Raw genomic sequence first — 14,626 nt, forward strand, 5'->3', positions numbered from 1 at the left:
ATTTTGAATTGCAAAAACATTAAATTGCATGATGAATGAAATATCCTAGCTTGGGTTTAAACGAAACTCCTTATTTATATTTATTTGATCATGAAAATTTCATCATTAGTTCTAAATGAATTTGATTAGAAACACTAACCAAATTGTCTTGAGTAACTAATTGATACAAATTGAATCGATGACACATACAAATTTCAAATTAATACTAATCGCATTAAGATTTAGGACAAGTTGGGACAACAATTAACTTTTAAACATCTAGTTAATTATTCTATGGGTTATATTCTAAGTTTGGTTAGATCAACACTCTTCTAATTAATTAGAATCGTAAGCTAACTCAACTCTTTGCTTCTAGAAAAATATACAACCTAGTGTTACAATTTTGTATATGAATTCAAGTTAAAACATATATCCACAAGCGTCCGATAAATATGTTTTACTAAAGATTAAAACTGAATCAAATCATCCAATACATCAAACCAAGTTCAAAAGCTCAAAAACAACCCAAGCTAGAAAAGTATACCTTTAGCCTCTCATCCACATGTTTGGGGACATAAACTAGTTGAAAGAGATAAGAAATAGGGAGAAAACAATATCAAGGTGGATGGAATCTGAGATTCTAGCTAAAACCTAGCAACGCAAAAAGGTATATATAAAAACTATATGGCGGACGTTGATAGTCTTCTGTGTGCAACATGTGTTTGGAACACCGCACTGCCTAAAGCCTTTTTGCGATAATGCGCCAATAAATTACTCAAAACCTAGCTACAACATAACCAAATAGGATCATAGAATATTAAAAAAATGATTTCGGTTTAAGCAAAATAAGAGATAGTGTATTTCCAATATTATCACTATCAATAATGTTACGACAGACCTTAGCGTAAATCATGTAAATTGGTAGCTTTTGAGCTTAATACAACATCCATTTTGAATGTACGGTTGTTTAAAGACAAGTTGAAATCTAAAGAATAGATACTCATAGTTACTAACGAAGTCAAGAAACAAACAAAATTAATGTTCTTTGTTATTTAAGATAAAACCTATTTCAAATATCTATAAAAAAAAAAACAAAACAAAAAGTTGCTTCAAATGTGAAATTGATAGTTGGGGGACTTAACAAACTCTCACCCTGTCCACTTTTGCAAGTTACTCAAAGACCTTTAAATGTATATATACTCACTTCCCAACTAATAGTCTTCTAATGTGGGATAACTAAAGTATCTTTTATGTGAAAATTTTGCTATGAGCTACACAGTGAGCAACTTATTTAGCTTACCAATACAATTTCATCAACTGCATCCTTAATCTCGTTAAAACTTTGACAAGCAAATGTTGACCATATTAACCACCTCTCTTACATCAAGTCTCCAACCACTAAAGAGCAAGAGAAGGGGATATCAAAAGGTGAGGGAAGATTAAGCTCTCAATGGTGGCTTGTGCTTCAGATCACTTCCAAGAAATCTTCTTGAAGCCAACACTAAATGAACCATGAAGTCAACACTAATAAGAGATTTAGAAGAGTAATGAACCACACCCACCCCACATCGTCGCTCCTTTTCTCTTTGCTCTAAGACGCTTCCTCGTTAAACTTTCACTTACTCTAACTATCCGGACCTAAACTCAAACACTTTATGTGAGGGAATGCATCTCAGCAGAGAGATCAACCTTTCTTTGTAGATGTTTCAAGCATTCAACAAAACTTTATAAAATTTCTAGAGCTCCATCCGCACCCAAACGAAAGCTAAATTGGAAGCCTTACTGCACTTCCCAAAACTTTCAACCATCCATCTTCAAAACTCCAAAGATGCCAACCAGCCTTTATATCCACCATAAAGATAGGCCACATATTGGGATAGACTAAAACCAAATAATCTTGGCCAGCTACAATTCCATAGAACATGGGATGTGGACTCCCAATCTCTCCTGCAAAACAGAACAAAGAAGAATAGTACTGATTCTTTGCAATATTGTCATTTTGTGGGAATGATGTCTCAAACGATCCTCGAGACACAATGTTTTGTCTTAGGCAGAGTCAAGACTCATAGCATTCCAAATAGAAATTTTCACAACGACATTTCAAGATTCTCAATAGAAGATGATGCTTCCTTAAGAGTAAACAAAGAAATGCCTAAATGATAGTCACTTTTTATAGAGAAAACTACCCTTTGAGTCATAGTTCCAAATGATTTTTGTTTCCGAAAAACTCATGTTTCGACATGCATTTTGAAAATGACCTCGACATCAAGAAAAAAAGTTACATATTAAATCTTCATTTCATCTCCATCAACATCCCTTAAAAGGTTATTCATTATACTTTTGGTCAACTGACTATCGCACAAGATCAGGATGCTTCTTCTTCTTTTTTGTTAATCCATGGGTCTTGATTAATATGAATGCGTCAGCCATCACCCACTTTTCACCTCACCTCTTTCTTGAAAAGTTGTCTACCGCATACTATGTTTCTACATGTGTGAATGATGGTTGTTGCAAATTTAGGCCTTCAAGAAGTCTTCACCTTTATAGTGTACCGTCCTCTAAGGATCCTAGCCGATAAACTATTAGGACGCTTTAAGATGTGTCAACTTAATTTAGCAATTAAGACTTAGTTGAAAAGGTTAAGGTCTCCAAAACCAAATCCACCATTTTCCTTGCTAATGTATAACTTCTTCTAATTTCTTTAGTGAAACATACCCTCATCAAACTCTACTACAAAACGTTCAAACATCTTATCGATTTCATTTTCTCTATAAAAAATTTCTCCTTTCTCAAATAAATAGGACAATAACTTAGAATAAGTGAAATTAAACTAAATGTGCTACACCCATCTCCATCTTTTGCAATACTCCAAACGTTATATAAATGGCATTGACAAAAGAAGGAAAGTTAAATTCTTAGTTGAAGTGGAAAAATATTGAATAAAGACATTCAATAAGAGTAAAAGTAATTTTGAACCATAGGGGTTGGTTTCACGAACATCTTAGATTTTTAATTTTTATGGTGTGGTCGACATCTAGACTATCATGTTTGTTTTGCAATATTGTAAGATGTCCTAACATCCGAAGATTTTCGAACATCTTAAGATGCCCAAACAGAAGACGTCTAGAAAGTTTTGGATGTCCTCTTGAAAGATGAGTTTCTAATTTCTCGACATCCCATGTTGAGTGTGAACCAATCAAATTCTTCCAATCTATTTGTACAAGTCCATTCGAGCTATTTGACGATCTATGGGATGAAGGGATCAAACCTCAAACCTCGAAGTTAATAGTACATGTTTATGCTGAGCTATCTATCTTATTAAATGATTAATTAATCCAAACACTTAAACTAGTAGGTGAAAGTAAATATAAAATTATATCATCTAACACTCTCCTCACTTGTGAGATCGCAGTATGTAAAATACTCAATAAGTGAAAATCAATATTAATTGTGGAGAAAGTAATATCACAAACCGTTTAAACACATCACTTTTTGTACCATCTACTCCAATACCATGTTTAAACAACTAAGTATTAATTCATACTACATTTAGTACTGTAAAAATTTAATAACTTATCGGTAATCTAGAAAGTAAGTCTCATTTGATTACATTTGTTCGTTAACTATTTAGCACTTGAGGTTACCTACAAATCTACTATCAAGCCAGGGAAGAGTGCTTAATTTAATTGCAAGTCGACGTTGGGTAAGACCTACTACTACATTACCAATATAAAAATTGTGAATATGTGATTATGGTTGGTGTTAGATGTGAGAAATTGAAAGTGTAAATAAATATTGTAAAAAATTGATAAGTATTAGTATTGATGTATTAATAAAAGTTTGTATTAGAATGGGATGAGATTTCATTACAAATTGGTTTATGTGGTAAAAAGGGAACATTGGTGTAGTAGAAAGGAGAGATGAGGAGCGGACCATGAGAAGGCCAAAAAAATCGCGTAACTAATGGTGAAAGTGATAGGCCCCATCACTCTTAATTTCTTTATTCTTCAAAATACTTCACATTTCCCCATTTCCTTTTCTCTCTCCCCAATTCTCCGGCGGATCTTCTTCTCTTTCTCTCTCGTTTCTCTCTGCAATTCCGATCCCCAAGATGAGCAAGGGACCCGGCCTTTTCTCCGACATCGGCAAGAAAGCTAAAGGTAATTCCTCGTCATTCCTTTCGATTCTTCATTCATTCTTACTTACTCTTTTCCTTTTTCTTTCCAGATCTTCTGACCAGGGACTACATCTCCGATCAGAAATTCTCCGTCTCTACTTACAGCCATGCTGGAGTGGTAACAATCATTTACTTCTCTTCTTTCCATTTCTCTGTCTCATGATTCCATAGCTCTAGGTTCAACGCATGGTTCGTTAGAGCGGAAGACGTTGGTTTCAGTTTTTATGCAATCGTATTCGATTTGGTAGTTTTGATTGTTCTTTGAAGTGATTCTGCACTCACTGTTTCGGATAATTGTGCTATTGTACTCTTTTCGTTTCAAATTTGATCAATACTTTGCCTTTGTTTTATGGATTTTCTTTAGAAAATGTTTTCCAACTTCTATGGTAGGGATGCCTGCTTGGATCTATTAACTAATCTGAAATGTTGATGGATTTTTGTTATGGTGAAGAAATAAGGGATGGTAATTTAAGTGTCTAGCAACATTTTAAAGTTATTGTAAATATAACAAAATATATCCTTTATAGATTTCTACTAGTAATATGGTCTACTACTGATCTACATTTCGCTATAGTTGCAGATTCTTTTGCATTTTACTATATTTTCAAATTCTTTGGATTTTATTGCTATATTTGCAACTGCTTCAAGAAATAATGAAAAAAAGTATGCATTTTTCTATCTCTTGATGGTACATTTCAGCTGTTATATGTTGTTATTGCTGTTGGATTTTGTTTTACCTTGTCTAAATTCTTCAGCTGTTACTGTCCTTTTCTCTTCCTCGTAGTTTAAAGTGTTGTCATTGCTGTTGAATACTCACTAACTTGAATTGTATGTGTTTTCTGAGCTGAAATTGTAGTTTTTTAGTAGTTTGATGAATACCATGATTTCATTTCAGTCATCCTGCTACTAGATTCTTTCTTCAATTGCTGGTGCATGTTAGGTAATCTGATTTTGCTGTGACTTCATGTCAAATTATATTGATTCATTGTTATCCTTACTCTTATAGGTCCTTACCTCAACCGCAGTGAAGAAAGGGGGACTATCAACTGGGGATATTGCAGCATTGTATAAGTACAGGAATGTTACATTTGATGTTAAAGTTGATACAGAATCAAATGTGAGTTGTTTTGCTTCCTCGCTTGTGTTCATTCCACGTTTCTTTTTCCTGACTTCGCTTCATTCTATGTATCCTTGGGTTTCCATCTGACTCATTCTTTTTTTTTTCTTAGATATCTACCATCGTCACTTTAAATGAAATTGTTCCATCCACAAAGACTATTGCATCAGTCAAGATCCCCGATTTTAACTCTGGCAAGGTAAAGTCTAGCATTCTTTTCATTGGAGTATTGGAGATTTGTACTTAAAATAGAGTTGGAGATCTCTTTTATACTTCAAATAGCCTGTTTCTGATTATTCATCATTCTTGTTGTAGTTGGAGGTTCAATATTTCCACGATCACGCAACCCTTGCAACTGCAGTTGCCTTGAATCAAAACCCCTTTGTCGATGTTTCAGCCACCATTGGTACTCCAACCATTGCCTTTGGTGCAGAAGCAGGCTACGACACAACTTCTGGTAACTTCACAAAGTACGCCGCTGGCATTAGCGTGACGAAACCTGACTCATCTGCATCGATAATCTTGTAAGATATCATTCCTATTGGGAGAAAAATCACTTTTGCCAAACCTACAAGTTCTTTTGTTATGTTGGATCTGTTGCACATTCTAATGTATAGTCTCTCCCTATCATAGAGGTGACAAGGGAGACTCAATAAGAGCTTCCTACGTGCACTATTTGGATCAATTCAAGAGGAGTGCTGCTGTGGGAGAGATCACCCGAAAATTCTCCACAAACGAGAACACTTTCACAGTAGGTGGGTCATATGCCGTTGATCAGCTGACAGTGGTGAAGGGGAAACTGAACAATAATGGGAAGCTTGGGGCACTTCTACAACATGAAATTATTCCGAAATCTTTGTTGACGATCTCGGGCGAGATCGACACAAAGGCATTGGACAGAGTTCCCAAGTTTGGTTTGTCTGTTGCCCTCAAGCCATAATTTATTTCAAAGGTTTTCTTTGTGAAAGGGACTAAAATTCTTGCGTTGCTCGTGAAAGAAGAGCACTCAATAAGTAGTTCCACAGATTCATTTCTTTAGGTACTGTGGATTGTTTGTTATTTCATTTATCCCCCCCTCCCCCTCCCCCTCTATTTTGTTTGTTCTTCCTTTTTAGGCTTTGGAGGAATTTGGTTATTTTGACAATCTATATCCTTATATTGGAGAGAGTTAATGATTTTTGATTGGTTGAAAAATATTCTAAATTCTGATTTCATTTCTTATTGCTTAGTTTTTATTTATTTTGTTTAACATCTTGTTTACAAAAGTTGTGGTATCTTATAGACTTATTTTCAAATATGATGAAAGGAAAATTAGTGTAAGTGAACCTAATTGATCATCGAAATTGACAATAAGGATGCAGTGTTGGAATGAATTTGATTTCTATTTGTTTTTTCAAAGGAAGAAAATTGATGTTTGTTTTAATCTCAATTTGTTCTGTTTTGATTTGATTGGTAGTTTATTTTTCTTTATTGTATAAAAATATTTTTACAAATTTTGCCAACTTTCTTAACCATATTCAAATTGGAAATATAAATTTGTCTATGTTTGGGGTTCTTAATTTTTTTTTTTTTATCAACCATGTTTGAATTTTCTAATCATTAAAGTTATGATAAAATTCATATCATGACAAATTTTTCAAATTAAAATTTTAATTAAATCAATTCATAACATGGTTTTTAACTAAATTGGGATCTAATTTAGTTATATAGTTTTCACTTAAACCTTAAAGGTGCTTAAACTAAATTTCTATCTTTAAAGAGTTTTTTTTCGAGAATAAGAGGGAGACATGAATGGACCAATATCACGTTTGATTGAGAGATATTAAGAACATGAAAGTAAGATTAAGAAAGATTTAAAAGAATTAAAAGCACTATCTATACCAATAAAGTGCACATTCTTTCTCGGTGTCTTCATCATATAAAATCTAAAATTAAGCATGCTTAATTTGAAACAATTCTATGTTCTATGGTGGGTGACCTTTTAATTCTATGTTGTGTGATCTTTTGAAATTTTTTTAGAAAATTCCAGAAAACTGAACTCGAAATTCTGGACATGAGGCATTACATTATTATTATAGATGCTTAGTGTCTAAATAAGGTCACTCCCTTTAATCCATGTATCAAGTAACCATACACTTTTAATGATTAAGTAATGTTACATCCTACTTGTCAAATTGCCTATAAACAATTGAATTTGGTGGATTTGTAAGACACATATATTTAAGGATTTAGGTGTGGTATTTAGAGCAAATTTTTGTTTTTCCTATTTTAGAAGTTTCCATTTTTTCTTCCTTAAAAAATTTATCAACCAAGTAATATTTTCCATGTATTGTTATTATTTTAAAATACTAAATATATAAGAAAGATTCATTTTGAATGGGGACCAACCAAGCTTGTGGCAAAAACCTTTGTAGTTCATTGCTTATTTATCCTTATTTTCTAGATTCTAGATGTCAACACAAATGAGTTGAAAATGAAATTAGTGGTCATAGTTGGGTACGTACGGATTCCCTAAAAGTTAAGACTATGGCACAATTACCCATAAACATTCCACTTGTGACTTTGTCTTTTCACCTTTACCAGCCCAACCCAATTAATAAACTTGAAACGGATCGTTACAAATTTAGTAATTAGATTTAAAATAATTAAGTATATAGCAACATTTTAAAAATTTACAAATATAGCAAAATTTGTCAAATTCTATCAAAAATATAAGTGATAGATCATGTTACAAATATTGGTCTATCAGCAATACAAGTCTATTGGTGATAGTTTTGCTATATTTGCATTTTTTGAAAAATGTTGCTATATTTTTAATTATTATTCCTAAAATGGTCATCAATTGCAATTTCTCAACTTCAATCGTCCAAAAAAAATCTTGATTGGATATCTTATGTATTGTTGATAAAAGAGACGAGAATGAATCAATGTCACATTTAGATTAGAGGAGTTCTAAGGACATAAAAATAAGGTTAAGAAATATTTAAAAGAATTAAGAGTTTATACCTATACCAACATGATGCATCTTCCTTTTTGGTGGTTCGATCATAAGAACTCTAAAGTTAAGCGTGTTTAGTTCAGAATAATTCTATATTATGTGACTTTTAGAAAATTTTACTATGATGCATGTGAGTGAGGACAAAACATGTTGAAATGACTTGTGTTGATTTATAGGAATAACGTTCACTCTAATAAGCGTTTAAGACAAATAAGAATAATGTTGTCAGGTCGCAGAGAAATGTAAGAGAATGTCTAGGTCTAGGATGTTGCAAATACACTATTTGATAAACTTGAAAGTTGTTTGATAAGTGATATACTTTTTATATGTTAGTCGATCATTGTAGATATATCATTGATCTACTATTAACAACAAACGCAAGTTGTTTGATATATAAAATCGATTGATATGTGATTATATACAACTTATACATTATAATTGATAGATATTCTTAAAAGAGTTAGTCTATATTATGTACTAATTAATATACACGTTGATATACTTAATTTCAATAGACTTGAAAATTGTTTGATATTGCTTAATTATATGTAATTGTTATTTTTTCAATCTTATGATCATCATGATATACTACAACATTTCTTTAAATTTGTTTGATATATATTGATTGATACACTCAAAAGTTTATTTAATATGAGATGTACTACGGCTGATACATTATCGACATTCTTTGAAGTTGTTAAATAGTTATTGAAATATACGTCTTAACATATACTATTAAGATAGACTTAAAAGATGATTAATATGTAATACACATTGTTGATACACATATAGAACATTGTTTTTTCGAACAATTTGGTTTAGTTGAGCGACTTAGTTGTGCTTACATTTCATCATATGGCTTAACTTCAAATCTATGTGAATAAAGTGCATAGGATTAACCCCCCTTCCTCTTAGTTAGATTGTTTGATTACATCACACTTCCATCCCTATTTTTCTTGTGATTATCATTAAGTCGTCTATTTCATATATATTCTAAACCCCTTTATTATGTACTACTTAGACTTTAGAATTATTGAATCCCCTTTATTATTGCTTAAACTTTGGAATTATCTTGTGAGAATCTACGCTTTTTAGGCTCCCTATAATTGAACCACATCTTCTATTAATTACTATTTCGTTTTAGATAGTTATTATAAATTTCTTTTGGTAGAAGGTCTTGATTAGTTGTTTATTTTTCGTAGCTACTTAGGGTTGCTCTGATTTCTTTTGTGGACTTCTTGATGGAAAAGAAGATCTTTGGAAGAACAAGTAGTAATATTTCATGCACGACCAATTTCCAAGTAGGTTTCATGTTTCTTTGATATATTGTCCTTGTCCTACTATACATATCAAAACTTTAGTATTAGTAAAAGAGAAAGAAATGTGCGAACATACAATGACAGTCAGAAAAAATGTGTAATGGATACAATGACGGTTATTGAATCCAACATTGTTAGTCAACCTACAATGTCAATGACTAACGATGTTAAATATGTTTGACATTCCATGCTTTATCTTTTCATCTTCACAGTTTTTAACAATTGAAGCTCTCACTGCCCGTTCTATTTTCTTCATTTTCATTCTATAAACCAAAGCTCTCCTACCAACCGTTCTGATCTTTTTTTCTTGTAGCTGTAGGAAGTTTGAATTTGTCATTGCTTCCACACTCATTAATATAATCATTTGACATGAATGCAGTTGTGCCTAAACCAATTGTTTTGTTTAAGCTTTGAATTAAAGAAATCATATTTTTGTGCTAAATCGACGAACAAAGTCACTAATATGTATGTTTACCTCTAAATTGACTTGGTATCTCTTAAACAAAACCACATCCTTCCATCGTTTGGTTATCGACCAATTTAAAGTGAATTAACTGTCATTGTAAAATTACAATATAACATACATTTTGATAAATGATACGGTCAATTGTCCGACATCATTTCTCTTTATTGTTTGGACACAGGCCGATATTAAAGCTGAAATTTAATAATAGTGTTGCATTTTATTTCTTTGTATACCTTGAGCAATAATAATAATACTCAAGTTTTAGTTTTAGATGGTTGTATGTTTGGTTTGAGTCTTTGATCAAAGTACCTGAGCTTATGACTTATAAGTATGCATGAATTGTTCTAATGATTAGATTATTACATGTTATGATATCATTACCAACTTATGATATGAATCCTCTTATTTAATTTGGTACCATCCAACTTTCAACATGTGGTCCAAAATCGAGCATATTAGTTTTCTTTTCTCTTTAATTCTCATTCTATCTTTGAGTCAAGTATGAATAACCCAATCCAAATTTAATAATGGTTCTTTTACAAATCTTCAATTGCAAATGCCACAAGACAAAGTTTTAGTGAACACAGATTTATATATATATTATGTAAAAATGAAAGAGATTCCCTCTAATTAGAATAATAGAAAGTACTTAATTCACTAACCTCATGGAGGGTGTGGAGAAAACGAAAAAAAAGTGATTGAAAAAGTGAAGATATTGTCGAGCTCTCTACTATATAAAAATAAACAAAATCAATAAAAGAAATTTACTATATATATCTATAATTAAATGAAACAAAATCAATTAAAGTAAATATTGATACAACATAGAATATGAGGAGAGCTCGTGGTCATAATCAACAATGAATCTTAATATTATATTCTATATTTAAATATAACGTTTAGTTACCATAATTTAATTAATAAATAACAACAAAAAATTTAATCAAAGATCTAAAAAGTGATGTGAAAATGGGCATAGCCACCACCTTAAATATAATAAAGTGTTCAACCCACTTTCTTTTGTCTAACTCTTTCTCTTTTCCCATCTGATTCTTACTTTGAAAAATAATAGACAACTTCAAGTAGAATCAATGTGTCATTCCTAAAAACTACTCTAAAAGATATGTACTTATTTTCAATTTAAAATGGGATCTTTGTTTTTTATATATATAAAAGAGAAGTCTTCCTCGAGTTGGGGAAGAAAATTTATATAAATTACACAAAAAAAATATCAACTATCAAAGTAGTTTTATTCTTCTACAAGTGTGCTAATGGACTGTATAGCACTTGTGATCTTAGTTTAATTTTCATCGGATGCTTTAACCTTAGTCTCAATTTGGTTTAGATGCATACCAAGTATGTAATATTCTCTCGACAAATAAATAATATAAGAAATCTAAGAATTAATACACATATTTACATAATTTACTAACAATTTTCTGTTATAACGGACAATGAAAGAGAACAATTTTATTAGAAAATGTTACAATAACACTTAATAGGAATGATATCTACAACGTTGAAGAGGTTATATAATGTTTTGTTTATAATTTTTATTCTTTTTCAATGCTTAATTATTTCAAAAAAAAAAAAAGAAACTAGCCAATTAAATTTCTGAATTTACTGGACTTTATCATATGGAAATCATACACATGAGCCAATCAGTCCAACCCTACCTCTTCTAGTTAAATCAAGCAATAAACTATAACATTCATGTATGAAAAACTTAAGAGAAAACAAATGGAGGTATTTTTCCAATTCATGAGTTGATGTAATTCAAGTGCAATAATGTTATTATTCAACTTTGGACTTAGTTATTTATTGTTTTACTATAAGTTTTTTTGTTCAAGCTAGTCATAATTGAATGTGATGAACGAATAAGATAGTCGTTCATTCACAAATTTTCTTCATAGATTTAACTTGTTATATATATACAATGATAATATAGTCTCTCTTACTAAGATCTTTCTAATTTTACTTGATTGTCATAGGAGGATGATATGCTCATGGTTCGCTAGACCGTGTCGAAGGTGATATTAAATTCAAAGATTTATTTATGGTTTGTCAAATCTCTTCACCTTAAAAGTCACAGTCAAATATTCTGATTCCATCCAAAAAAAAGTTTTGTGATCAATGAAGCTATATAGAAAAGCATACGTTGTAGCACATACTGATTTTATTCTTCTTTTTTTATATATGATCATTGTTTTTAGTTGTTTCTTATATGTGTATATATATAGTTTATGAGGGAATCATTTAGCCAACAAGACTTCAATTTAAAAATTGAAATTGCAAAGTAATCAAAGGACAAAACAGATGCGTATCACTTTGTTTTGTCACAATAAAGTTAGAGTACTCAAAGTTTCTGGTCAACCCACACCCTCTTTCTTTAGTGAATTGTGCAAAATACAAGCTTAGAATCTTAATAGATCATGTTTTTTTTTTTCATTATCATTGTGGACTCCCTTCCATCAGTACAGTACCAAGTGTATGATACTTATGTCTAAGTTAGTATAAGGAATGTATAGTTCAACCAAAACGTAGTCTAGAACTCTCCTTCGAAGATTACTTATTTATCTTTTTGGAGATCATCGAATGAGGTTATTATTTTTCCTTTTATGAAACTTGATTCTAACTGACATGTAACCTCGACGATATTAGGTTTGCTTTCGATGTTCAAGATTGCAGAGTAACCAGACTAAACGTGGCTCTATTGACTATGATTAGCAGTCCACTTGAGGTATCAACTTTTTCCTTCTAGGCCATGTATTCCTCTATACCTTATCTCGGTACCCTATCGGACATGAGCTTGTCCATAGACTTTTGACCTTACCTTAGGCAACCTTAAAAAAGGTTTAAACTTTATAAATACTATTTTCATTCACTAATTTATTTAGTTCACGGTCTATTGATTAGTGCAAAATGTTCAAGTTTTATCATATATATTTTACTACTTTTCTCTAGCTAAAGAGTCATTTCAAATGATGTTTTGATCCCACTTTGAACTAAAACGAGCTGAATGAGCAAACGATAAATTATTAATTAAACAATAATTTGCACCATAAATTAGCAACCCAAATACAACCCCTAACTAGGAGTTTGGAGTTCATAAATAATTAGTAATCCAAAAACAACTCCTAATTATAATATGTTAAAGTTTGTAAAACTCAACGTCTTATAATAATCATAAAATAAAAGGTTTTATCGAGTTAAAAAATTAAATATCCAAATACAACTCATAAACTCAACCAAAAATAGTTTGTATCATAAATACAAACCTTCCAAAATACATATCTAAAATAGTTTGCATCCAAAAAAACAAAACAAAGTGTTTGAACCAAATACTTTAACATCCCACACCACTCAACTCCCTAAACTATGATAGTCTCACACACTCTAATAACAACAAACTATATTATAACCAACAATAAATGTACTCCAAACAAAGTTTGGAGGAAATAAAAGTATATACACATTTTTTAAGTGATAATAAAAGGAAATTGAAAGAGAATAGTACTTTTTTTTTACTACAGCAACCATTGGGATATGGAATTAAACCCCAACATCAAAGAATATTATAAGTCATGTCAAGTTAAACTTAGAGAGGATGTAGATTGAAAACATATTAATTTGATACACACTTTTAAGTACAATTTGTGTACATTTTATAATTTGATAAGACCCCTCCAAAAGTTGACCTCAAAACCATTATAAACCGTTCAAATCAAAGTATCATTGGTAATCCCCACATGCGTTATTAGTTTATTCATTCTTGAATGAGAACCCTCCATTTTTAGGCATTGCTATTAACCCTATAAATTCCACCACCAAATCATCACTTTCTCCTCACTCAACAAAACCATCCTTCCATTTCATAAACCCTAAATTTTCTCTTCCTTAAAAAAGAAAAAAGAAAAAAGCCATTTCTCAAATGGGAAATTACCATTTTCAAACCATATGTCAATGTGCTATTCTTCTACTTACCATCTTCATAGCCTTTGGAACTTATCAAATCCAAGGAAGGCCTTTCAAACCTCTTACTTCATCTCATATTCCTTCCCACTCCTCTCTCGGTGACGGTTTCAGGGAGTCCGACGTCGGTAGCAAGGACGATTTTCGCCCTACAACGCCCGGAAATAGCCCTGGAGTTGGCCACCATTCGATTCGAAGAAGTGGCACCATGGCTGCCATTGCTTCTGATGGTCGAGCAGTGCACATTACAGAAGGGTTGAAGGATGATTTTCGACCAACGGCACCGGGACATAGCCCTGGCATCGGTCATGTTCAGCATCACATTGCTTCAAAACCAAATGCTTAATTTGAATAGTTAGCCTTAAGATTCTGTATTATCGTTTTATCCATATTTTTCATTTCGTGGGTCTTGTTGTGGAGCTGTTGTTGCATGCTAGCAGCTTTAATTTCTTGTTCTTTCTCTAAGTTCTTTAGTATATGAAAGTGATTGTTTTGTGTTATTTTGTTCCAGTAGATAGGTTAAATTAAAAGTTTAGGGTTTAGGGATTTTTCTTAATTAATTCAATAAAGTTTAATGTTTAAGAGATTTACTTTTATA

General features: G+C 31.6%; 2 protein-coding genes across 2 annotated transcripts; both read left to right on the forward strand.

Annotated features, from left to right (window-relative positions):
* The first annotated feature begins 3,978 nt into the window (after positions 1-3,978).
* Positions 3,979-6,487, forward strand: LOC101204241 (mitochondrial outer membrane protein porin 2). Its single transcript, XM_004147982.3, has 6 exons — positions 3,979-4,139; positions 4,207-4,274; positions 5,163-5,273; positions 5,386-5,472; positions 5,589-5,797; positions 5,907-6,487. The coding sequence occupies exons 1-6, from the start codon at positions 4,091-4,093 to the stop codon at positions 6,211-6,213; spliced, it is 831 nt and encodes a 276-aa protein (XP_004148030.1). The 5' UTR covers positions 3,979-4,090; the 3' UTR covers positions 6,214-6,487.
* Positions 6,488-13,987: 7,500 nt separating this feature from the next.
* LOC105434739 (precursor of CEP9) lies at positions 13,988-14,374 on the forward strand. The gene has a single exon (XM_011651856.1). It carries the CDS (start codon positions 13,988-13,990, stop codon positions 14,372-14,374), a length of 387 nt encoding a protein of 128 aa, XP_011650158.1.
* Positions 14,375-14,626: the final 252 nt, after the last annotated feature.

This window comes from Cucumis sativus, chromosome 2 (genome assembly GCF_000004075.3).
Source record: "Cucumis sativus cultivar 9930 chromosome 2, Cucumber_9930_V3, whole genome shotgun sequence".
NCBI classification, from domain to species: domain Eukaryota; kingdom Viridiplantae; phylum Streptophyta; class Magnoliopsida; order Cucurbitales; family Cucurbitaceae; genus Cucumis; species Cucumis sativus.